Raw genomic sequence first — 27,332 nt, forward strand, 5'->3', positions numbered from 1 at the left:
TCAGTGGGAAGAATGTTCCTTACATTGGTGATCAGTGAGAAGAATGTCCCTTACATTGGTGATCAGTGGGAAGAATGTTCCTTACATTGGTGATCAGTGAGAAGAATGTTCCTTACATTGGTGATCAGTGGGAAGAATGTTCCTTACATTGGTGATCAGTGAGAAGAATGTTCCTTACATTGGTGATCAGTGGGAAGAATGTTCCTTACATTGGTGATCAGTGAGAAGAATGTCCCTTACATTGGTGATCAGTGGGAAGAATGTTCCTTACATTGGTGATCAGTGAGAAGAATGTCCCTTACATTGGTGATCAGTGAGAAGAATGTTCCTTACATTGGTGATCAGTGGGAAGAATGTCCCTTACATTGGCGATCAGTGAGAAGAATGTTCCTTACATTGGTGATCAGTGAGAAGAATGTCCCTTACATTGGTGATCAGTGGGAAGAATGTCCCTTACATTGGTGATCAGTGAGAAGAATGTCCCTTACATTGGTGATCAGTGAGAAGAATGTTCCTTACATTGGTGATCAGTGAGAAGAATGTCCCTTACATTGGCGATCAGTGAGAAGAATGTTCCTTACATTGGTGATCAGTGGGAAGAATGCTCCTTAGATTTACCCCCCTTAATGACCAGGCTATTTTTTTTGCAACTACCTAGATTTAGTTGGGGTAGGTGGTACACTTTCGTGGGGGTGGGTCAGCCACACCCCGTGACCTTTGACCTCTGGGAACCCGCCTTCTGCCCTTTGACCTCTGGGGAGGTTCTGATTCCTGAGTCCTAGCCTTATTCTTCAATGGGAAACTCTAACCCTAACACCCTAACCCTAACACCCTGTAATGGTCACCATACGATATTCCTATTCCACCAACCCACGACAGCTTATCCAACACTCCAACCATCCAACAGACACGATCCATTCCCCCAGAATTAAGACGATACACAAGCTCTGTTCTTTCTGGTTTCAAAATGAATGAATGAATACTTTTAATGGTACCTTAGCTTTCTTATATACAGTACAAATATGTTACAGTAATCAAAGGAACAAAGAAACTCTCCACCCACACATCACACAATGGGGCTTCAATCACATTCTTTTAGATAATGACATTCAGTTGAGTTAATTATTAGTCATCCTCCAGACGTCCCGTCTCCACAATAATCTATGACCCTAGACCCAAGAGTCATTAGTGACGCTGGCACAGGAGTACCCCACATCCTTCAAAGGTCTCTGGATGTCACGGGCCATTCCGTTACACACCCTAACCCCTAACTCTAACCCTAACACCCTAACCCTAACATCCAGACCCCTAACCTCTAGCTCTAACCCCCTAACACCCTAAACCCATAACTCTAACCCCCTAACACCCTAACCCTAACACCCTAACTCTAACCCTAAGACCCTAAGACCCTAACTCTAACCCCCTAACACTAACACCCTAACTCTAACCCTAACACCCTAACCCCCTAACTCTAACCCTAACACCCTAACCCCTAACTCTAACCCCCTAACCCCTAACTCTAACCTTAACACCCTAACCCCTAAAACTAACCCCCTAACCCCTAACTCTAACCTTAACACCCTAACCCCCTAACCCCTAACTCTAACCTTAACACCCTAACCCCTAACTCTAACCCTAACAGAAGGATAAGGAAATTAAAATTAAATAAGGATAAGGGAAGGATAGGGAAAGGAAAGGATAAGGGAATGATAGGGAAAGGAAAGGATAAGGGAAGGATAGGGAAAGGAAAGGATAAGGGAAGGATAGGGAAAGGAAAGGATAAGGGAAGGGAATGAAAGGATAAGGAAGGGAAAAGATAAGGATAAGGGAAGGAAAGGGAAGGGAAAGGATAGGATAAGGAAAGGAAAGGATAAGGGAAGGATAGGGAAAGGAAGGGATAAGGGAAGGATAAGGAAAGCATAAGGGAAAGAAAGGAAAGGATAAGGAAGGGAAAAGATAAGGATAAGGGAAGGAAAGTATAAGGTAAGGATAAGGAAAGGAAAGGATAAGGGAAGGGAAAGGTAAGGATAGGATAAGGGAAGGAAAGTATAAGGTAAGGATAATGAAAGGAAAGGAAAGGATAAGGGAAGGATAGGGAAAGGAAGGGATAAGGGAAGGATAAGGAAAGCATAAGGGAAATAAAGGAAAGGATAAGGAAGGGAAAAGATAAGGATAAGGGAAGGAAAGTATAAGGTAAGGATAAGGAAAGGAAAGGATAAGCATAAGAAAGGGAAAGGAACCCATGTTCTGATAGTCATATGCCGTCCAATGATCAGGCTGGAAGAGGGGAGGTGACACAGGAAGTAGCGGTGTCACCCTCTGGTTAGGAGGTGAGGGTCGCAGTGTGATCATTTCCCTCTCTCTATGGCTCGTCTTTGCTGGAAGTGAACTGGCCTCGCTCGGAGCGGAGGACTGAAATCCTCCAGAATCAGGAATAAAATATGCAGGCGATCGATGTCCTCCGGCCAAAACTAAAACCACAAGGGTTCACATCAGCAATCCGCGTTCTGAGATCGGCACATATTTTCCAGGCTCAGCGCTCCAAAATGAATCTCCTGCTCTGTTTATTTGGGATACAGCGTTACCCGGCAACAAAGCCGGGGTGGAGAGTGCTACATCCTGTCCCGAAATTCCAGGCACGGCCGCGGTCCGTCCAGGAAGGAATTCACTGTGCTACGTGTGAACTAATCCCAGCGCACGCTCGCCGCGCTCCCACCGCGCTCCCCCCGCGATCCCACCATTCACCTGCACATGTGTCACTTCTATCTTCTAAAAAGGTTTCATTTAATAAAGGGAACCATCATAAACTACAACACTAAACACCGGGTGACACGACCACGAGATTCGGCTTGGAGGCAGCTGAAGTCCTGTGCAGATCAAAAAAAAGCTTTGATGTTGGGGGGACTCTGATCATGTAAGGGGGATTCTGATGGGGACCCTGATGTAAGGGGGGATTCTGATGGGGACCCTGATGTAAGGAGGGATTCTGATGGGGACCCTGATGTAAGGGAGGATTCTGAGAGGAACCCTGATGTAAGGGGGGATTCTGATGGGGACCCTGATGTAAGGAGGGATTCTGATGGGGACCCTGATGTAAGGAGGGATTCTGATGGGGACCCTGATGTAAGGAGGGATTCTGATGGGGACCCTGATGTAAGGGGGGATTCTGATGGGAACCCTGATGTTAGGGGGATTCTGATGGGAACCCTGATGTAAGGGGGGATTCTGATGGGAACCCTGATGTAAGGGGAGATTCTGATGGGGACCCTGATGTAAGGCGGGGTTATGATGGGAACCCTGATGTAAGGGGAGATTCTGATGGGGACTCTGATGTAAGGGGGGATTCTGATGGGGACTCTGATGTAAGGGGAGATTCTGATGGGGACTCTGATGTAAGGGGAGATTCTGATGGGGACTCTGATGTAAGGGGGGATTCTGATAGGAACCCTGATGTAAGGGTGGATTCTGATGGGGACTCTGATGTAATGGGGGATTCTGATGGGGACTCTGATGTAATGGGGGATTCTGATAGGAACCCTGATGTAAGAGGGAATCTGATGGGGGACTCTGATGTAATGGGGGATTCTGATGGTGACTCTAATGTAATGGGGGATTCTGATGTGGACCCTGATGTAAGAGGGATTCTGATGGGGATCCTGATGTAAGGGGGGATTCTGATGGGGACCCTGATGTAAGGGGAGATTCTGATGGGGATTCTGATGTAAGGCAGGATTCTGATGGGGTTCCTGTCGTAAGGAGGGATTCTGATGGGGACCCTGATGTAAGGGGAGATTCTGATGGGGACCCTGATGTAAGGAGGGATTCTGATGGGGACCCTGATGTAAGGAGGGATTCTGATGGGGACCCTGATGTAAGGGGAGATTCTGATGGGGACCCTGATGTAAGGAGGGATTCTGATGGACATCCTGATGAGGACCCTGATGTAAGGGGGGATTCTGGTGGGGACTCTGATGTAAGGGAGGACTCTGATGAAGACACTGATGTAAATGCAGACTTGATCGATCTTTACGATGGTTTATTTGGAATTTCTTTTCTTCGTTTGGCTGAAGTTCTTTCTCTATTGATCGGAGTCATTCTATTATTCTGATTACATCATACAAGAATATACAATGTGGCCCCCATACTGAAAACTTTGGAGCCCCCCCCCGGACGTTGGCCCCGTACATCACGCGTTACTTCCCTTGTCGACCAGCTGTGTTTATATCGGTGGTCACTGCCTCGGCCTCTCCCTTCCCCCGTAGCGTCCGTGGGAAAGATCCGGCATGACCGTCTCCGGGAAGGAAGACGCGGGAAAGGCGGAGAGGAAACTGCTAAAGCTTGCAGGCTCCATTCCCGGCCCGGATCCCTCGCACGCCGCTGGGGGGGGGCGGGGGGTGGGGAGAGATTTTTTCGAATTTCTTCCCCTCTACAGCAATTTTAAGACCGGAAGCTGCCAAAGTACACAGGCGTGTGCCGCTCCGACCCTCCGATGACTTCCTGCGCAAACGCAGCGCACCGACGCCGCCGCACCCCAGAATACCATCCGACCAGGAAACATAGCTGTGAGAGTCCACCTCCCGCCTGGACATCCTGCCACTGTGCCCTCATAATGGGCACAGCGGGTGTACAGACCCGCGAACTCAGCACAGGGATGGTGGGAACTCCTCATAATGGGCACAACAGGTGTACAGACCCGGGAACGCGGCACAGGGATGGTGGGAACCCCTCATAATGGGCACAGCAGGTGTACAGACCCGGGAACTCAGCACAGGGATGGTGGGAAGCCCTCATAATGGGCACAGCGGGTGTACAGACCCGGGAACTCAGCACAGGGATGGTGAGAACCCCTCATAATGGGCACAGCGGGTGTACAGACCCGGGAACTCAGCACAGGGATGGTGGGAACCCCTCATAATGGGCACAGCGGGTGTACAGACCTGGCAACTCTGCACAGGGATGGTGGGAACCCCTCATAATGGGCACAGCGGGTGTACAGACCCGGGAACTCAGCACAGGGATGGTGGGAACCCCTCATAATGGGCACAGCGGGTGTACAGACCCGGGAACTCAGCACAGGGATGGTGGGAACCCCTCATAATGGGCACAGCGGGTGTACAGACCCGGGAACTCAGCACAGGGATGGTGGGAACCCCTCATAATGGGCACAGCGGGTGTACAGACCCGGGAACTCAGCACAGGGATGGTGGGAACCCCTCATAATGGGCACAGCGGGTGTACAGACCCGCGAACTCAGCACAGGGATGGTGGGAACTCCTCATAATGGGCACAGCAGGTGTACAGACCCGGGAACGCGGCACAGGGATGGTGGGAACCCCTCATAATGGGCACAGCGGGTGTACAGACCCGGGAACTCAGCACAGGGATGGTGAGAACCCCTCATAATGGGCACAGCGGGTGTACAGACCCGGGAACTCAGCACAGGGATGGTGGGAACCCCTCATAATGGGCACAGCGGGTGTACAGACTCGGGAACTCAGCACAGGGATGGTGGGAACCCCTCATAATGGGCACAGCAGGTGTACAGACCCGGAAACTCAGCACAGGGATGGTGGGAACCCCTCATAATGGGCACAGCGGGTGTACAGACCCGGGAACTCAGCACAGGGATGGTGGGAACCCCTCATAATGGGCACAGCAGGTGTACAGACCCGGAAACTCAGCACAGGGATGGTGGGAACCCCTCATAATGGGCACAGCAGGTCTACAGACCTGGGAACTCAGCACAGGGATGGTGGGAACCCCTCATAATGGGCACAGCAGGTGTACAGACCCGGGAACTCAGCACAGGGATGGTGGGAACCCCTCATAATGGGCACAGCACACAGTTTCATTTCATTTGATTGACTCTAAACTAGGTCTTGGGCCGCCCGTTGTGGGCAAATTGAGCAGGCTTTCCTTAGTGCCTCTAGTGTTATTTTTGGCAGTGCCACCTGTTGGTTGACCTCGTTCCCGATGTCCCCAGGAAAGCCACCTGCAACTGTCTTCATTCACGGTTCTGCTTTAATTCTCCGGCAGAGAGGGTAAGAAAACATGGCGGGATATCGCCACGCGTCTCTTTCCCAAGCTGGCCGATCGGCCTCCTTCCCACCGGAGAGATCACTACAAAGGCCTGGTCTTGACCGGCACCCAAGGAAAATATTTGCCCGCGCCTGGGCCCCCGATCCGCTCCGAAGGCCTCTGAACTCCAGATTGATGAATTCTTAATAGCGAGAGCGCTCGGCGCTGAGCTCAGCCTCGTGTTGTTTCAGCGATTAGGCCGCGCGTTTCTGGGTGTCAGACTCGGACGGCGGGCCAAGTAAGCGAAGAAGAACATTAAAAGAAAACAGAGAAGCCGTGTGGCCTGAACTCCCCGCTAACGGTAATCAACCCCTTCCTGTACGACGCGGGCTGACGGCAAGGCCGGCTCTACTTCAGGAGGAGCGCGTCGCCCTCGGCCCTCGCTGGAGCTCCCACACCTGTACGCCCCCTAGGGGGCAGAGCAAGCGCTTCATTTCTGATAGACGATTGTCTATTCAGCAAAAAACATTTCAATTACTTAATGCGGTGGAGGTCAACTCAAGTGTAACCCTCAACATCACCAAAAGGTCCCACATACAATTCAGGGAAGATTTAGTGTCAGAGACAGCAGACATGATACAAGAGATGGTCAGAGACTGCATACATACTCCAAAAGATGGTCAGAGACTGTGGACATGATACATGAGATGGCTGGAGACTGCAGACATAGTACAAGAGATGGTCAGAGACTGCAGACATGATACATGAGATGGTCAGAGACTGTAGACATACTCCAATAGATGGTCAGAGACTGCAGACATAATCCAATAGATGGTCAGAGACTGCAGACATAGTACAAGAGATGGTCAGAGACTGCAGACGTGATACAAGAGATGGTCAGAGACTGCGGACATGATACGAGAGATTGTCAGAGACTGCAGACATGATACAAGAGATGTTCACAGACTACAGACATGATACAGAAGTTGTTCAGAGACTGCAGACATGATACAGGAGATGGTCAGAGACTGAGGACATGATAAAAGAGATGTTCAGAGACTGCAGACATGATAAAAGAGATGCTTAGAGACTGCATACATGATACAGGAGATAGCTAGAGACGACAGACATGATACAAGAGATGGTCAGAGACTGCAGACATGATACAGGAAATGCTCACAGACTGATACAGGAGATGGTCAGAGACTGAAGACATGATACAAGAGATGGTCAGAGACTGCATACGTACTCCAATAGATGGTCAGAGACTGCAGACATGATACAAGACATGGTCAGAGACTGCGGATATGATACAAGAGATGGTCAGAGACTGCAGACATGATACAAAGTTGGTCAGGGACTACAGACATGATACAGGAGATGGTCAGAGACTGCGGACATGATACAGGAGATGGCTAGAGACTGCAGACATGATACAAGAGATGGTCAGAGACTGCAGACATGATACAGGAGATGGTCAAAACTGCAGACATGATACAGGAGGTGGCTAGAGACTGCAGACATAGTACAGGAGATGGGTAGAGACCGCGTACATGATACAAGAGATGGCTAGAGACTGCGGACATGATACAAGAGATGGCTAGAGACTGCGGACATGATACAAGAGATAGTCAGAGACTGAGGACATGATACAAGAGATGGTCAGAGACTGCAGACATGATACAGGAGATGGCTAGAGACAAAAGGCGGATCTTTAATGAAAACTGATTGGGTTGCTGTTGATGGTGTCTGTATCATGTCTGCAGTCTCTGACCATCTCTTGTATCATGTCTGCAGTCTCTGACCATCTCTTGTATCATGGTGATAAGTCAGGAATGTAGTCAAAGTTAATGACAGGTCCACTTTAGACACACCTGTCACTGGCCGCCTCGTTGGCATTGTTAGATCTGAACGCATTACTTCCTGAGTTTTATTTTTGTCGCTGAAGCCGTCGCTCGCCTCTTGTAAAGAGCGCTAATAAAGAAAAATGTTACATTTGGCTCCGGGAATAAGTTCTGCTTAATTAAACTATTCGTTATCCTGGAACAATGCGGCCGTCTTTATACCAATTAACATCCGCGTTCTCGCGCCGGGCACGTAAAAAAAGATTTAATGGCGCTATAATTCACGAATCGCGCTTGTGTCTAGACGCAGAGTGGAAGGGGTGTCAAATATTAATAAATGTCATTACCGGTGTATGGGGCCGGCCCAGCTGCTGGATGGAAGCACTTCGCTGCTAATAATTCCCAGCTGCTGTGGGAAGGAGACACAAAACACGGCGTACGGCTCTGTGAATGCGCCATTGTACGGGAAATCACAGAATTCGAATTCTGGCGGATAGAGGCAACGTTCTTCATCTATCTGTGCTGACCAGGAGTCTCATTCCTCATGCTGCATTTTTTTTTTCTTATTAGTCATCATCATATAATCTCAGCTGCATAAGGGGCTCTGGGACAGCTGGGGCTGGAGAAACAACAGCACACTGATCACCTGTGGCCAATCACAGCAGATCACGTGACAATTGTAAACAATGGATTTACATGCCATTCATTTGTGTTGTTAGCTGTGATTGGTCACGGCGATCACATGGTACAGACAGGGCCAAATCACAGCTCAACTGTACCATGTGATCAGCAGTGGCCAATCACAGCAGATCACATGACAACCGTAAACAATGGATGGCTTCCTTTCATGCCATTCATTGTTACAATTGTGTTGTTAGCTGTGATTGGTCACAGCGATCACATGGTACAGACAGGGCCAAATCACAGCTCAACTGTACCGTGTGATCAGCAGTGGCCAATCACAGCAGATCACATGACAACCGTAAACAATGGATGGCTTCCTTTTCATGCCATTCATTGTTACAATTGTGTTGTTATCTGTGATTTGGTCACAGCGATCACATGGTACAGACAGGGCCAAATCACAGCTCAACTGTACCGTGTGATCAGCAGTGGCCAATCACAGCAGATCACATGACAACCGTAAACAATGGATGGCTTCCTTTTCATGCCGTTCATTGTTACAAATGTGTTAGCTGTGATTGGTCACAGCGATCACATGGTACAGACAGGGCCAAATCACAGCTCAACTGTACCATGTGATCAGCAGTGGCCAATCACAGCTAATCACAACCAAACTGAATGAATCGATTTCATTCAGTAAAATGCTTGCTTTCACAAAAAAAAAAAAATCGTACGGTTACCAGTCAGTGTCTCTGATCACCACTACACCAGTTATATGATGACACTGTACTGGTGAGAAGTATGTAAAAAAAAAAAAAAAAAAAAAATGGGAACATTTTATTTTTTTATTTCTTCATTTTCTAAAAAAATTATGAAAAAAAATAAATTACAACTTCAAAAAACTTGCCATGCCTCTTACTAAATACCTTGGACTGTCTACTTTCCAAAAGGGATCATTCGGGGGATATTTGTAAGTGTAATTTTTGGGCCTCAAGAAATAAATATCGGCCGTCAGTACTAGGGTTGTCCCGATACCGATACTAGTATCGGTACCGATTCCGAGTATTTGCGGGAGTACTTGTACTCCCGCAAATACCCCCGATGCCGAAATAGAATACTCCCCCCCCCCCCCGCCGCAGCCGCTATGCCGCATCCCGCCGCATCCCCGCTGCCGCTTGGTTAATACGGGCGGGGAACATTACAGCTTTCATTTGAATAGCTGTAGCGTTTCCCGCCGCGCCGCGTATAGACACTCCCCCTTGCTCGGGTGAACTGTCCAATCCCGAGCAAGGGGGAGTGTTTATACGCAGCGCGGCGGGAAACGCTACAGCTATTCAAATGAAAGCTGTAATGTTCCCCGCCCGTATTAACCAAGCGGCGGCGCGGCGCAGCAGCATGTACGGTAAGGGGGACATGGCTGGATATGGGGGGGACATGGCTGGATATGGGGGGGACATGGCTGGATATGGGGGGGACATGGCTGCATATGGGGGGGGACATGGCTGGATATGGGGGGGACATGGCTGCATATGGGGGGACATGGCTGGATATGGGGGGGACATGGCTGGATATGGGGGGGCATGGCTGCATATATGGGGGGGACATGGCTGGATATGGGGGGACATGGCTGGATATGGGGGGGACATGGCTGGATATGGGGGGACATGGCTGCATATATGGGGGGGACATGGCTGCATCTGTGGGGGGACATGGGTGCATATGTGGGGGACATGGCTGCAATATGTGGGGGACATGGCTGCATCTGTGGGGGGACATGGCTGCATATGTGGGGGACATGGCTGCATTTGGGGACACATTTAAAAAACAGTATCGGTATTCGGTATTGGCGAGTACTTGAAAAAAAGTATCAGTACTTGTACTCAGTCCTAAAAAAGTGGTATCGGGACAACCCTAGTCAGTACATCAGGATTGATCAACTTTCAGAGAGTATAATACAAATAAAATCTACTGACACCGTCCACTGCCCTACTGACACCGTCTACTGCCCTACTGACACCGTCCACTGCCCTACTGACACCGTCTACTGCCGTCCACTGCTCTACTGACACCATCCACTGCCACACTGACACCATCCACTGCTCTCCTGACACCGCCCACTGCTCTACTGACACCATCCACTGCCCTACTGACACCATCCACTGCTCTACTGACACCGTCCACTGCTCTACTGACACCGTCCACTGCCCTACTGACACCATCCACTGCTCTACTGACACCGCCCACTGCTCTACTGACACCATCCACTGCTCTACTGACACCGCCCACTGCTCTACTGACACCATCCACTGCCCTACTGACACCATCCACTGCTCTACTGACACTGCCCACTGCTCTACTGACACCATCCACTGCCCTACTGACACCATCCACTGCTCTACTGACACTGCCCACTGCTCTACTGACACCGTCCACTGCTCTACTGACACCATCCACTGCTCTACTGACACTGCCCACTGCTCTACTGACACCGTCCACTGCTCTACTGACACCATCCACTGCCCTACTGACACCATCCACTGCTCTACTGACACCGTCCACTGCAATACTGACACCATCAACTGCCCTACTGACACCATCCACTGCCCTACTGACACTATCCACTGCCCTACTGACACCAGCCACTGCTCTACTGACACCATCCACTGCCCTACTGACACCATCCACTGCCCTACTGACACCATCCACTGCCCTACTGACACCATCCACTGCTCTACTGACACCATCCACTGCCACACTGACACCATCCACTGCCCTACTGACACCATCCACTGCCCTACTGACACCATCCACTGCTCTACTGACACCATCCACTGCCCTACTGACACCATCCACTGCTCTACTGACACCGTCCACTGCTCTACTGACACCGTCCACTGCCCTACTGACACCATCCACTGCTCTACTGACACCGCCCACTGCTCTACTGACACCGTCCACTGCCCTACTGACACCATCCACTGCTCTACTGACACCGCCCACTGCTCTACTGACACCGTCCACTGCCCTACTGACACCATCCACTGCTCTACTGACACCGTCCACTGCTCTACTGACACCGTCCACTGCCCTACTGACACCATCCACTGCTCTACTGACACCGTCCACTGCTCTACTGACACCGTCCACTGCTCTACTGACACCATCCACTGCTCTACTGACACCGCCCACTGCTCTACTGACACCGTCCACTGCCCTACTGACACCGTCCACTGCTCTACTGACACCATCCACTGCTCTACTGACACCGTCCACTGCTCTACTGACACCGTCCACTGCCCTACTGACACCGTCCACTGCCCTACTGACACTGTCAGTATGGAGCATAATCAGCATATCTATGAGCTTTGAGTTGCACACCATAATACAATTGGCTGTGCCCACCCATGGTTGTGCCCCTTTAATCGATGCCAAATATTCCGGTATGAACAGCCGCAGAATCGCAAGCAGAAATACTGAAAACAAAAAAATCAGGCCGTAGATGTAGGTGAAATGTTTTTTTGGATTCCTGACTTCCCCTCCAGCTTATTCTGCTGTCAATTTATTCCTGGCCACAATCGCGGATTATATTAACGAAGAACAGCGTTACGCCGGCACGCCGCATGGCGCATTTTGGCCTCGGTCTACCCGGCCCGAGTCTTCTTCAACGGAGCGGGTGGGCTGAGCAGACACAACACCGATTGTTCTGATGTCAGAGACGCTTCGGCAAGTATTCTGCGAAAGGATTCTTTGGGGTTTGGCGCACGCCTGGGCTCTGCGCCTCCAAATTTCTTCCATTCCCCCTAACCGCCGGGAAGGAGAGCGAGGAATAAATCCCGTCCTGACATTCTCCGGGAAGAATTAACGCTGGTCGCTGGCCAAGGAGCAACGTGCATCTACCGCATGTCGGATGTGATTGGCCGGGCTGCCAGCAGTCCCAGTCCAGAGGAGCCGCTCCAGGTTTTGCCATTGGAGTTTTCATTTTTTTTTTTTGCAATAATGTATCTATATTTATTTCTCAGTTGCATGTATTTGGGAGGCTGGAGGTGGCGTGTCACCATTCTGGGGGGGGGGGGGTCAAAATGTATACAATCGAAACACAAATTACAATCTGATTGTACAATCTCCCTTAACTACTTGACCTCTGGAAGGTTTTACCCCCTTCAGGACCAGGCCATTTTTTGCTATTCGGCACTGCACTAAAAATGTTATAAAATGTTGCAAATAAATAATCTTTCTTTATAAATTTAGGCCAAAATGTATTCTGCTGCATTTCTTTGCCAAAAATAACCCAAATCAGTGTATATTATTTAGTCTGTAGGAAAGTATCCACAGCGCTTCACTTTTTCCACATTTTGTTATGTTACAGCCTCATTCCAAAATGGATTAAATTCATTATTTTCCTCAAAACTCTACAAACAATCCCCCATAATGACAACGTGAGAGAAGTTTGCTTGAAATCTTTTCAAATTTATAAAAGGAAAAAAAAGAAAAAATACCATGTGCATAAGTATCACAGGCTCCTCCCATGTACATAAGTATCACAGGCTCCTCCCATGTACATAAGTATCACAGGCTCCTCCCGTGTACATAATTATCACTGGCTCCTCCCGTGTACATAAGTATCACAGACTCCTCCCATGTACATAAGTAGCACAGGCTCCTCCCATGTACATAAGTATCGCAGGCTTCTCCTATGTACATGAGTATCACAGACTCCTCCCATGTACATAAGTATAACAGGCTCCTCCCATGTACATAAGTATCACAGGCTCCTCCCATGTACATAAGTATCGCAGGCTCCTCCCATGTACATAAGTATCACAAGCTCCTCCCGTGTACATAAGTATCACAGGCTCCTCCCATGTACATAAGTATCACAGGCTCCTCCCATGTACATAAGTATGACAGACTCCTCCCATGTACATAAGTATCACAGGCTCCTCCCATGTACATAAGTATGACAGACTCCTCCCATGTACATAAGTATCACAGGCTCCTCCCATGTACATAAGTATCACAGGCTCCTCCCATGTACATAAGTATCACAGGCTCCTCCCATGTACATAAGTATCACAGGCTCCTCCCATGTACATAAGTATCACAGGCTCCTCCCATGTACAAAAGTATTGCAGGCTCCTCCCATGTACAAAAGTATTGTAGGCTCCTCCCATGTGCATAAGTATCACAGACTCCTCCCATGTACATAAGTATTACAGGCTCCTCCCATGTAGATAAGTATCACAGACTCCTCCCATGTACATAAGTATCACAGGCTCCTCCCATGTACATAAGTATCACAGACTCCTCCCATGTACATAAGTATCACAGGCTCCTCCCATGTACAAAAGTATTGCAGGCTCCTCCCATGTACAAAAGTATTGTAGGCTCCTCCCATGTGCATAAGTATCACAGACTCCTCCCATGTACATAAGTATTACAGGCTCCTCCCATGTAGATAAGTATCACAGACTCCTCCCATGTACATAAGTATCACAGACTCCTCCCATGTACATAAGTATCACAGACTCCTCCCATGTACATAAGTATCACAGACTCCTCCCATGTACATAAGTATCACAGGCTCCTCCCATGTACATAAGTATTACAGGCTCCTCCCATGTGCATAAGTATCACAGACTCCTCCCAGATACATAAGTATCACAGGCTCCTCCCATGTACATAAATATCACAGGCTCCTCCCATGTACAGAAGTATCACAGGCTCCTCCCATGTACATAAATATCACAGGCTCCTCCCCATGTACATAAGTATCGCAGGCTCCTCCCATGACACTCAGAATTGAGCTCAGGTACATTCTGTTTCCACTGATCATCCTTGAGATGTTTCTAAGACTTGATTGGAGTCCACCTGTGGTAAATTCAGGTGATTGGACGTGGTTTGGAAAGGCGCACACCTGTCTATAGAAGGTCTCACAGGTAACAGTGCATGTCAGAGCACAAACCAAGCCATGAGGTCCAAGGAATTGTCTGTAGACCTCGGAGACAGGATTGTATGGAGGCACAGATCGGGGGAAGGGTACAGAAACATTTCTGCAGCATTGAAGGCCCCAATGAGCACAGTGGCCTCCATCATCCATAAATGGAAGATGTTTGGAACCACCAGGACTCCTCCTAGAGCGGGCCACCCGGCCAAACTGAGCGATCGGGGGAGGAGGGCCTTAGTCAGGGAGGTGACCAAGAACCCGAGATCGTTTCTCTGTGGAGAGAGGAGAACCTTCCAGAAGAACAACCATCTCTGCAGCACTCCGCCAATCAGGCCTGTATGGGGGAGTGGCCAGACGGAAGCCACGCCTCAGTAAAAGGCACATGACAGCCCACCTGAAGTTTGCCAAAGGGCACCTGAAGGACTCTCGGACCATGAGAAACAAAATTCTCTGGTCTGATGAAACAAAGATTGAACTCTTTGACCTGAATGGCAAGCGTCCTGTCTGGAGAAAACCAGGCTCCGCTCATCACCTGACCAATACCATCCCTACTGTGAAGCATGGTGGTGGCATCATCATGATGTGGGGATGTTTTTCAGCGGCGGGAACTGGGAGACTAGTCAGGATCGAAGGAAAGATGAATGCAGCAATGTACAGAGACATCCTTGATCAAAACCTTCTCCAGAGCGCTCTGGACCTCAGACTGGGGTGAAGGTTCATCTTCCAACAAGACAACGACCCCAAGCACACAGCCAAGATCACATAGGAGTGGCTACGGGACAACTCTGTGAATGTCCTTGAGGGGCCCAGCCAGAGCCCAGACTTGAACCCGATTGGACATCTCTGGAGAGATCTGAAAATGGCTGCGCACCGACACCCCCCATCCAACCTGATGGAGCGCGAGAGGTCCTGCAAAGAAGAATGGGGGAAACTGCCCAAAAATAGGAGTGCCGAGCTTGTAGCTTGAAGAAAATAATGAATTTAATCCATTTTGGAATAAGGCTGCAACATAAGAAAATGTGGAAAAAGTGAAGCGCTGTGAGTACACTGGGGTAGATTCAGTAAGCAATTGCGTCTGCGTAACCATAGTTATGCAGCGCAACGACGTAACGACTTCTCCTGATTCAGAGAGCTCGTTACGCCGACTGCAGCCTAAGAAATGACTGGCATAAGGCTCTTATGCCCTCATATCTTAGGCTGCATTCTTACGCAGGTCGCTAGGCGGCGTTCCCGTTGTGGTCAGCGTATAGTATGCAAATTGCATACTAACGCCGATTCACAACGTTACGCGAGCCCTGCGTACGCAGTTTACGTCGTTTGCGTACGTCGGGTTTCGCGTAAGGCTGCACATGCTAAAAGCAGGGGCAGCCAATGCTAAGGATACCCATCGTTCCCGCGTCGCAAGGTTTAAATTTTACGTTGTTTGCGTAAGTGAATCGTGAATGGCGCTGGACGCCATTTACGTTCACACTAAAGCAAATGACGTCCTTGCGACGTCATTTGCCGCAATGCACGTCGGGAAAGTTTCCCGACGGAGCATGCGCACTACGTTCGGCGCGGGAACGCGCCTAATTTAAATGATCCACGCCCCCTACGGGATCATTTAAATTACGCGCGCTTACGCCGGCCATTTTTAAGGAGCGCCCGCGCAAATTACGTAGCTACTGCTTCATGAATGAAGCGTAGCGCAGGTAATTTACGGAGGCGCAGCGTTAAAACGGTACGCTGCGCCTCCGTAAGAGGGCGCAATTCCTACCTGAATCCAGCCCACTGTATATGGTCAGAATGTAATGTGTGTGGTGACCCCCTAAGTCATCCATATTGTGGACGGCCAACAGAAGGTCCACTGTCAGGTGTTTATGTTCGCTTCCCCCGGAGATTGACAGGTCCACTTTAATGGGGAGTCCCATAAGGCGATCATAAGGCGATCATCGCGCTGCAATGTTTTAGTTCAGGTCACGGTTGGGTTAATTGCCTCCTGCTGGAGTATGAAGTCTGCGGCCCGGGAACAGCGCCGTTCCCTGATGGATGAGTATGAAAGCTCATCTCTATACTGGCACCGGCGCCGTCCGGGCAGACAAACAAGGACGGCATTATAAGCTGGTGGCAGGCACAGATCCTCCCCACCAACCACAGCCGTGTTATTTACAGTCCCCCCCCCCCCTGATGTACAACCCGTCCCCCCAACGCACAGAGCTGAGGAACGGGGAGATGTCGGTGTAAACACAACTAGCCAGATTCACGTACGCCGGCGTAACTTTGTGCGGGCGTAATGTATGTCATTTACGTTACGCCGCCGCAAGTTAGAGAGGCAAGTGCTGTATTCACAAAGCACTTGCGTCCTAAGTTACGGCGGCGTAGCGTAAATGTGCCGGCATAAGCGCGCCTAATTCAAATTGGGAAGAGGTGGGCGTGTTTTATGTTAATTTACGTAATTGACGTTTTGAACGTACGGCGCATGCGCCGCCCCGTGGACGTAACCCAGTGCGCATGCTCCAAATTACGACGCATTGGTTTCGGCCAGCCCCATTCACGCCCCATTCACGGACGACTTACGCAAACAACGTAAAAATGTCAAAATTCAACGCGGTTCCGACATCCATACTTAACATTGGCTGCGCCATCTTTTTGGTGGAATATCTTTAGGCCTGAAAACGCTTTACGTAAACGGCGTATCTTTATTGCGACTGGCAAGCATACGTTCGTGAATAGGCGTATCTCGCTGATTTACGCATTCTAGGCGCTATAACTTTTGCGCAAACCAATCAATAAACGCTTATTGCGATTTTTTTTACCGAAAATATGTAGAATACGTATCGGCCTAAACTAGGGAAAATTATTATTTTTTTATATATTTTTGGGGGATATTTATTATAGCAAAAAGTTAAAAAAAATGTTGTTTTTTTTCGAAAATTGTCGCTCTATTTTTGTTTATAGCGCAAAAAATAAAAACCGCAGAGGTGATCAATTACCACCAAAAGAAATCTCTATTTGTGGGAAAAAAAGGACGTCAATTTTGTTTGGGAGCTACGTCGCACGACCGCGCAATTGTCAGTTAAAGCGACGCAGTGCCCGAATCGTAAAAAGTGGCTTGGTCTTTGGCCAGCCAAATGGTCCGGGGCTGAAGTGGTTAATCTTCATTTTAATTATTTGAATTCATTTCAAACATCATTTTTATATTTTTAAATCTGCAGGTTTTAATATCCCTGGTAATCCTGCCATGAGTTTCCTGTTATGACAACGTTTTGTCTTTGTCTCCTAATTGGGCTCCTGCGTTGTCACCCTGTCACAGGGGCTTTCCAAAGGCCGTTTCATCACACATTGCACAGGCATGGTCCACTGTGGCCACCATCAGGATGTCTGCCCTGAGAAATGCTGTGCAGCCAGCGCTGGAGTGTATGTAGGGTTTATATCTACTTTAAGCTGTTCTAGCATAGAAACTTCAGAGAGAGACAGCCAGGCGACCAACATTTTCAGAATTATGGCAGCCTATGGTTTTCTCAGTACAGCAACCATTAGGGGGCCATTCACACTGAAGTGTTCCGTTGTGTTGCATTAATGCGCATGCGTTAACATGCGCCGAGGCGTGCGTTATTGTGAGCTGCCTTAGGGCAGCCTATTTCTTATAATGAGAGGTCACTGTCACCGATGGAGGGCAGGCGGCAGTCACTTATAAAGAATATGATAAGGAGGAGTCACCGATGGAGGGCAGGCGGCAGTCACGTATAAAGAATATGATATGGAGGAGTCACCGATGGAGGGCAGGCGGCAGTCACTTAAAAAGAACATTATTAGGAGGAGTCACCATCACTTTTGGAGGGCAGGCAGCAGTCTCTTATAGAGAACATTATAAGGAGGAGTCACTGATGGGGGGCAGGCGGCAGTCACTTATAAACAATATTATTAGGAGGAGTCACTGATGGAGGGCAGGCGGCAGTCACTTATAAACAACATTATTAGGAGGAGTCACTGATGGAGGGCAGGCAGCAGTCACTGATAGAGAACATTATAAGGAGGAGTCACTGATGGAGGGCAGGCGGCAGTCACTTATAAACAACATTATTAGGAGGAGTCACTGATGGAGTACAGGCGGCAGTCACTTATAAACAACATTATTAGGAGGAGTCACTGATGGAGGGCAGGCAGCAGTCGCTGATAGAGAACATTATAAGGAGGAGTCACCATCACTGATGGAGGGCAGGCGGCAGTCACTTATAAACAACATTATTAGGAGGAGTCACTGATGGAGGGCAGGCAGCAGTCACTTATAGAGAATATTATAAGGAGGAGTCACCATCACTGATGGAGGACAGGCGGCAGTCACTTATAAACAACATTATTAGGAGGAGTCACTGATGGAGGGCAGGCGGCAGTCACTTATAAACAACATTATAAGGAGGAGTCACTGATGGGGGGCAGGCGGCAGTCACTTATAAACAACATTATAAGGAGGAGTCACTGATGGAGGGCAGGCGGCAGTCACTTATAAACAACATTATTAGGAGGAGTCACTGTTGGAGGGCAGGCGGCAGTCACTTATAAACAACATTATTAGGAGGAGTCACTGATGGAGGGCAGGCGGCAGTCACTTATAAACAACATTATTAGGAGGAGTCACTGATGGGGGGCAGGCAGCAGTCACTTATAAACAACATTATTAGGAGGAGTCACTTTTGGAGGGCAGGCGGCAGTCACTTATAAACAACATTATTAGGAGGAGTCACTGATGGGGGGCAGGCGGCAGTCACTTATAAACAACATTATTAGGAGGAGTCACTGATGGGGGGCAGGCGGCAGTCACTTATAAACAACATTATTAGGAGGAGTCACTGATGGAGGGCAGGCGGCAGTCCCTTATAAACAACATTATTAGGAGGAGTCACTGATGGGGGGCAGGCGGCTGTCACTTATAAACAACATTATTAGGAGGAGTCACTGTTGGAGGGCAGGCGGCAGTCACTTATAAACAACATTATTAGGAGGAGTCACTGATGGGGGGCAGGCGGCAGTCACTTATAAACAACATTATTAGGAGGAGTCACTTTTGGAGGGCAGGCAGCAGTCACTTATAAACAACATTATTAGGAGGAGTCACTGATGGAGGGCAGGCGGCAGTCACTGATAGAGAACATTATTAGGAGGAGTCACTGATGGGGGGCAGGCGGCAGTCACTTATAAACAACATTATTAGGAGGAGTCACTGATGGAGGGCAGGCGGCAGTCACTTATAAACAACATTATCAGGAGGAGTCACTGATGGGGGGCAGGCGGCAGTCACTTATAAACAACATTATTAGGAGGGGTCACCGATGGAGGGCAGGCGGCAGTCACTTATAAACAACATTATTAGGAGGAGTCACTTTTGGAGGGCAGGCGGCAGTCACTTATAAACAACATTATTAGGAGGAGTCACTGATGGGGGGCAGGCGGCAGTCACTGATAGAGAACATAATTAGGAGGAGTCACTGATGGAGGGCAGGTGGCAGTCACTGATAGAGAACATTATTAGGAGGAGTCACTGATGGAGGGCAGGCAGCAGTCACTGATAGAGAACATTATAAGGAGGAGTCACTGATGGAGGGCAGGCGGCAGTCACTTATAAACAACATTATTAGGAGGAGTCACTGATGGGGGGCAGGCAGCAGTCACTGATAGAGAACATTATAGGGAGGAGTCACCATCACTTTTGGAGGGCAGGCGGCAGTCACTTATAAACAACACTATTAGGAGGAGTCACTGATGGAGGGCAGGCGGCAGTCACTGATAGAGAACATTATAGGGAGGAGTCACCATCACTTTTGGAGGGCAGGCAGCAGTCACTCGACAGTTCTACAGACTCTACGTGATGAAGGCAGTTCACTTACCACCAGCTCGGAGAAGCGGGCGTTGAGCTCATCGGCGGACGGCATGGGCCCCGCAAACTCCACAAACTGAAGCGGGTTGTTGTCCTTGAGGTTGATTTCGGGGTGTTCGCTGCCCCCGAAACAGCAGAGGAATCCCAGAGCATGACGATTCCTTTTCCGGGGAGCCATGGTCATCCTGTACACCGCTATCTGCTGATCATCATCTACAAGAAGATGGAAAGTGACACAACGTTAGTTCATCCAAGAGTAAAAAATCAGAGCTTTATGAGTCACAACAACGCTGTCATAAGGAACAATACCACCCTGCGTTCCATTAGAAGTGACATGCCCTTATCAGAGATGGAATAAACATGAAGGGAAAGCCAGGGACTCCATATCCCATGGACCGTCTGTAATGTCAGCTTAACCCCTTGTCTACCCAGGCAATTTTATTTTATTTTATGCACACGTTAAAATCTGAAACCCCAAAAGTATATATTTTCTGAAAGCAGAGACCCTGGAGAATAAAATGGTGGCAGTTGCAAAAACTTGTTCTTTACCAAACTCATATTTTTCAGGACAAATTACACTGGGCCAGATTCTCAAAAGAGTTATGACGGTGTATCTCAGAAAACACCGTCGTATCTCTGTTTTTGGCCCCGGGTATCTATGCGTCTGATTCCTAGAATCATCTTCTCATAGATACGGCCAAGATCCGACAGGTGTAAGTGACTTACACTGTCGGATCTTAGATGTAATGCGACGCTGGACGCTAGGTGGCGTTTACGTTCAGTTCTCATTTGACTATGCAAATGAGCCTGATACGCCGATTCCCGAACAAATTAGCGCCGCGTCGTCGTCGTTTCCGTAAGCGTAAGGTTACCCCTGGTATATGAGGGGTAACCTTACGCCAGTCCGCCATGTTAAGTATGGCGTCGGGTCCACGTCGGCTTTTTCCGTCGGTTACGTCGTTTTCCTAAGTCGTTCACGAATACGACTTTACGTCAATGACGCACACGTCGGCGTCATTGACGTTTTCCGTCGTGAGCTGGAGCATGCGCACTGGGCTTTTTTTTCGCCCGGCGCATGCGCAGTTCGATCGGTGCGGGGGCGCGCTTAATTTGAATACAAGCCGCCCCCTTTGAATTACGCGGCCATACGCCGGGCCATTTACACTACGCCGCCGCAACTTGCGGAGCAAGTGTTTGGAGAATACGCCACTTGCTCCTGTAAGTTGTGGCGGCGTAGTGTAAATAGCTTACGCAACGCCGCCGCAGGATGTACGGGAATCTGGCCCACTAAAATTTATTTTAGTACAAACAAACACAACCCCAAACACAACCCCCCTCAAAAATGTTTTTTATTATTTGTATTTTTTATAATCTTTGGTTTACATTTTGTACATTTTTACATTTATTTTACTGCTATTATAGGGAGCCTGAGGAGCCCTCTATGTGATAGCATTGGACAGGTGACAGGTACTCTTTATAGAGATTTATATATTTATTCCTCAATTCATAGTATACGGTATATATATATATATATTTTTTTAGATGTACTGTATATATTTATTGCTTTGATCAGCGTGAACTAAGGGCCGTCGGGGATGAAGGACGCGTCAGCCAGAGTAGCATTGCAGTGAAGCTTTGCATTGCGTGACACGGCGCTCGGCGGGGAGTCGCTGCAGAAGACGAACGATGACAGCGATGATGGCTCGGCGAACGCTCAGAATTGTCTTCACTCCATTTCACTGTCTGATCAGATGATCCGTCTTCATGTGATCTCCATCACAGCGATGACTGCACAGCTCAGCGACTGAGACTTTCTATCCAATGACTGCACAGCTCAGCGACTGAGACTTTCTATCCAATGACTGCACAGCTCAGCGACTGCGACTGAGACTTTCTATCCAATGACTGCACAGCTCAGCGACTGAGACTTTCTATCCAATGACTGCACAGCTCAGCGACTGCGACTGAGACTTTCTATCCAATGACTGCACAGCTCAGCGACTGCGACTGAGACTTTCTATCCAATGACTGCACAGCTCAGCGACTGCGACTTTCTATCCAATGACTGCACAGCTCAGCGACTGATACTTAGGGCCAGATTCACAAATGAGATACAACGGCGTTTCTCCTGATACTCCGCCGTATCTCTGTTTCTATCTATGCGGCTGATTCATAGAATCAGTTACGCATAGATATCCCTAAGATCTGACAGGTGTAATTGTTTTACACTGTCGGATCTTAGGATGCAATACAGCGGCCGCCGCTGGGGGGAGTTTGCGTCGTAAACCAGCGTCGGGTATGCAAATTAGGAGTTACGGCGATTCCCGATGGATTTTCGTGTTCGCTACGTCGCCGCTAGTCTAGTTTCCCGTCGCAAAGTTAGTTGTTTTTTTTTGTGCCTTAACTTTACGCAGCAATCGTATTGCTATATAAAGTATGGCCGTCGTTCCCGCGTCGAAATTTAAAAAATAACGTTGTTTGCGTAAGCCGCCCGGGAATACGGAATTACGCTACACGCGTCGCCATTCGAAAAAAATGACGTCACGGCGCGCAAAGCACGGCGGGAGTTAAGAAACGGAGCATGCGCAGTAGGTCCTGTGCGGGAGCGCGCCTAATTTAAATGGTACACGCCCATTTAAATTGGCCCGCCTTGCGCCGGAGGCCACCGGCATAGGATTTCATCGCAAGTGCTTGGTGAATCAGGCACTTGCGATGAAAAGTTGCGGCGGTGTAATGTATCTACGATACGTTACGCCGCCGCACTTCTACGTGAATCTGGCCCTTTGCATCCAATGACTGCACAGCTCAGCGACTGATACTTTCCATCCAATGACTGCACAGCTCAGCGACTGAGACTTTCTATCCAATGACGGCACAGCTCAGCGACTGAGACTTTCTATCCAATGACGGCACAGCTCAGCGACTGAGACTTTCTATCCAATGACGGCACAGCTCAGCGACTGAGACTTTCTATCCAATGACTGCACAGCTCAGCGACTGATACTTTCTGTCCAATGACTGCACAGCTCAGCGACTGATACTTTGGCCCGGATTCACAGACAGCGGCACACATTTTTGCTGGCGTAGCGTATCTCCTTTACGCTACGCCAAAGCAGCGCAGAGAGGCAAGCATGGAATTCACAAAGCACTTCCGCCCAAAACTGCGCTGGGTTTCCTAGGCGTAAGCAGGAAGAGAGGGAAAATCTTCCAATGGGGGTTTCCCTCACTTTGGAGATATTTCCTCTCACTTCCTGGTGTGGCTATGGGACAGGAAGTGAAAGGAAATCTCCCCAATGGGACACAAATGGCAAAAAAAAAAAGAAAAATTGGACAGGAATTACAACCAGTGGTGGCCGCTCCATTAGGGGCGCCACCCCCCTACGCCCGGCCCCTAATCTCCATGCAGGGCACCGGACGCAAGGATTTAATAAAAAAATGTAAGCACATGATTAGAGCCTGAAGCTCTAATTGGCTTAAAAAAAGGGTGGGCTCGGGGCGCAGAACACTGCGCCCCGAGCCCATCCAATTGTGTGACATTAAAGCGGAGGTTCAAAATACATTTTTAACATTACATTCAGCCGAGTTGTCCTAATGACAATCGCCTATTGTTTTTTTTTTATTCCCGTAAATACCGTATTTTCACCGCCGCTTCTAGGTATGTCTTCTCTGGGACTGGGCGTTCCTATCTGACTGACAGGCTTCCGACCGTCGCATACAGCGCGTCACGAGTTGCCGAAAGAAGCCGAACGTCGGTGCGCACCCGGAAGACACACCCGGAAGCGGCGGTGAAAATACGTCAAGCCCTGTCCCGCAGACCATACCCGGAAGCGGCGGTGAAAATACGGTATGTACGGGAAAAAAAAAAAAATAGCCGGTTGTCATTAGGACAACTCGGCTGAATGTAATGTTAAAAATGTATTTTTGGGTAAACCCCCGCTTTAATATTCACTAATGGCTTCCTACTTCTCCTGCCGGCCAATCAGGAAGCGGGTCCTGAGACCCGATTGGCCCGGAGTCTTAGGGCTCCCGGGCCAATCGGGTCTCAGGACCCACTTCCTGTTCGGCTGGGAGGAGAAGCAACGGCCCGACACCTCCCACGACAAGCTGGAGCGAAGCGCAGCCTACAGGGGCGAACTGACCATTGGGACTCTCGGGCACTGCCCGAGGGCCCCATGCCACTAGGGGGCCCCATCAGGGTTGCCAGGCTCAGTAAAACCAGGGACAGTATGTAAAAATCTGTGTTTTTTTTTACAAAAAAGCATTGCCTTTAGTTACACTTTAATAGCAAAAATGTGTTTATATAATGGTTCCAATATAAAAAGGACAAAAATGTCACTAAGGCCCAGATTCTGGTAGATTTGCGTAAAAATGTGGCGGCGTAACGTATCTCATTTACGTTACGCCGCCGCAAGTTTTACAGGCAAGTGCTTTATTCACAAAGAACTTGCCTGTAACGTTGCGGCTTTGTAGCGTAAATCCTCCGGCGCAAGCCCGCCTAATTCAAATGATCCGGGTAGGGGGGCGTGGATCATTTAAATTAGGCGCCTTCCCACGCCGATCGTACTGCGAATGCGCCGTCCCTAAAATTTCCCGACGTGCATTGTGCGAAATGACGTCGCAAGGACGTCATTGGTTTCGACGTTAACGTAAATGGCGTCCAGCGCCATTCACGGGCGACTTACGCAAACGACGTAAATTTTTAAATTTCGACGCGGGAACGACGGCCATACTTAACATTGGTTGCCCCTCATATAGCAGGGGCAACTTTACGCGTCGCAAATCTAACGTAAACGTCGTAACTTCACTGCGTCGACCGCGTGTACGTTCGGGAATTCGCGTATTTTGCTAATTTGCATACTCGATCGGGAAAACTACGAAGGCGACAGTTAGCGGCGAAAAAAAAATAGCATTTAAGATCCGACAGCGTAAGAGCCTTACGCCTGCCGGATCTAATGGTTATCTATGCGTAACTGATTCTAAGAATCGGGCGCATAGATACGACGGCCCAGATTAGGACTTACGACGGCGTACATGGCGCTGCGCCGTCGTAAGCCCTTTCAGAATCTGGGCCTAAGTGTGTACTATATGATGAGCAGAGCGAGCAAACAACCGCGTGCGAAAACGATCGTCCTTCAGCGCGGAGGACACAGACGGGTTGCTATGGGTCGGCGCTCATTACTCCTCGCACTGTTTACTGAACAAATAAGAATTTAAATAAAACCCATTTTATTATACAGCCGGCCAAAAGAAACATCTTTTCAATCAGCGATCCTTTCCCAGGGCCCCCGAGTACACCTTTCCCAGGGGCCCCGAAGTACACCTTTCCCAGGGGCCCCGAAGTACACCTTTCCCAGGGGCCCCAAAGTACACCTTTCCCAGGGGCCCCCGAAGTACACCTTTCCCAGGGGCCCCGAAGTACACCTTTCCCAGGGGCCCCCGAAGTACACCTTTCCCAGGGGCCCCGAAGTACACCTTTCCCAGGGGCCCCCGAAGTACACCTTTCCCAGGGGCCCCGAAGTACACCTTTCCCAGGGGCCCCCAAGTACACCTTTCCCAGGGGCCCCCGAAGTACACCTTTCCCAGGGGCCCCGAAGTACACCTTTCCCAGGGGCCCCCGAAGTACACCTTTCCCAGGGGCCCCGAAGTACACCTTTCCCAGGGCCCCCCGAAGTACACCTTTCCCAGGGGCCCCGAAGTACACCTTTCCCAGGGCCCCCGAGTACACCTTTCCCAGGGCCCCCGAAGTACACCTTTCCCAGGGGCCCCGAAGTACACCTTTCCCAGGGGCCCCCGAAGTACACCTTTCCCAGGGGCCCCGAAGTACACCTTTCCCAGGGGCCCCGAAGTACACCTTTCCCAGGGGCCCCCGAAGTACACCTTTCCCAGGGGCCCCCGAAGTACACCTTTCCCAGGGGCCCCCGAAGTACACCTTTCCCAGGGGCCCCGAAGTACACCTTTCCCAGGGGCCCCGAAGTACACCTTTCCCAGGGCCCCCCGAAGTACACCTTTCCCAGGGGCCCCGAAGTACACCTTTCCCAGGGCCCCCGAGTACACCTTTCCCAGGGCCCCCGAAGTACACCTTTCCCAGGGGCCCTGAAGTACACCTTTCCCAGGACCCCCGAAGTACACCTTTCCCAGGGGCCCCCGAAGTACACCTTTCCCAGGGGCCCCAAAGTACACCTTTCCCAGGGGCCCCGAAGTACACCTTTCCCAGGGCCCCCGAAGTACACCTTTCCCAGGGCCCCCGAGTACACCTTTCCCAGGGGCCCCGAAGTACACCTTTCCCAGGGGCCCCGAGTACACCTTTCCCAGGGGCCCCGAGTACACCTTTCCCAGGGGCCCCGCATACACTCGCTTGTTTTTCGGTAAAATCAGAAGAAACTGCTCAAAAAACAAGTAAAGTTAACATTGTGGACCCAATAAATTGCGTGACATCACTACAGGACAGAGAGCGACATTTATACTTGTGTAGTGATCTCCAAACAGCGGCCCCTGGGCCGGGTGTGGCCCTTTGTTTACCTTTATCCACCCCTAGGGCCCTATTCCTCCCACTGATACCAATGATGGGGCACTATTCCTCCCACTGATACCAATGATGGGACACTATTCCTCCCACTGACACCAATGATGGGACACTATTCCTCCCACTGATACCAATGATGGGGCACTATTCCTCCCACTGACACCAATGATGGGACACTATTCCTCCCACTGACACCAATGATGGGGCACTATTCCTCCCACTGATACCAATAATGGGACACTATTCCTCCCACTGGCAGAAATGATGGGGCACTATTCCTCCCACTGACACCAATGATGGGGCACTATTCCTCCCACTGACACCAGTGATGGGGCACTAATCCTCCCACTGACACCAGTGATGGGGCACTATTCCTCCCACTGATACCAATAATGGGACACTATTCCTCCCACTGGCAGAAATGATGGGGCACTATTCCTCCCACTGACACCAATGATGGGGCACTATTCCTCCCACTGACACCAGTGATGGGGCACTATTCCTCCCACTGGCAGCAATGATGGG

At 49.6% G+C, this 27,332-nt stretch overlaps 1 protein-coding gene across 1 annotated transcript in view; it reads right to left on the bottom strand.

Moving 5' to 3' along the window:
- Positions 1-27,332, bottom strand: part of DAAM2 (dishevelled associated activator of morphogenesis 2) — a 308,732-nt gene that overhangs the window by 205,905 nt on the left and 75,495 nt on the right. Inside the window, exon 2 of the mRNA XM_040351813.1 lies at positions 20,295-20,497. Within this exon, the coding sequence (XP_040207747.1) occupies positions 20,295-20,468 (174 nt within the window). The 5' untranslated portion in view covers positions 20,469-20,497. The remainder of the gene's footprint in view (positions 1-20,294; positions 20,498-27,332) is intronic.

The sequence above is a fragment of the Rana temporaria genome, chromosome 4 (genome assembly GCF_905171775.1).
Source record: "Rana temporaria chromosome 4, aRanTem1.1, whole genome shotgun sequence".
Classification (NCBI taxonomy): Eukaryota; Metazoa; Chordata; class Amphibia; order Anura; family Ranidae; genus Rana; species Rana temporaria.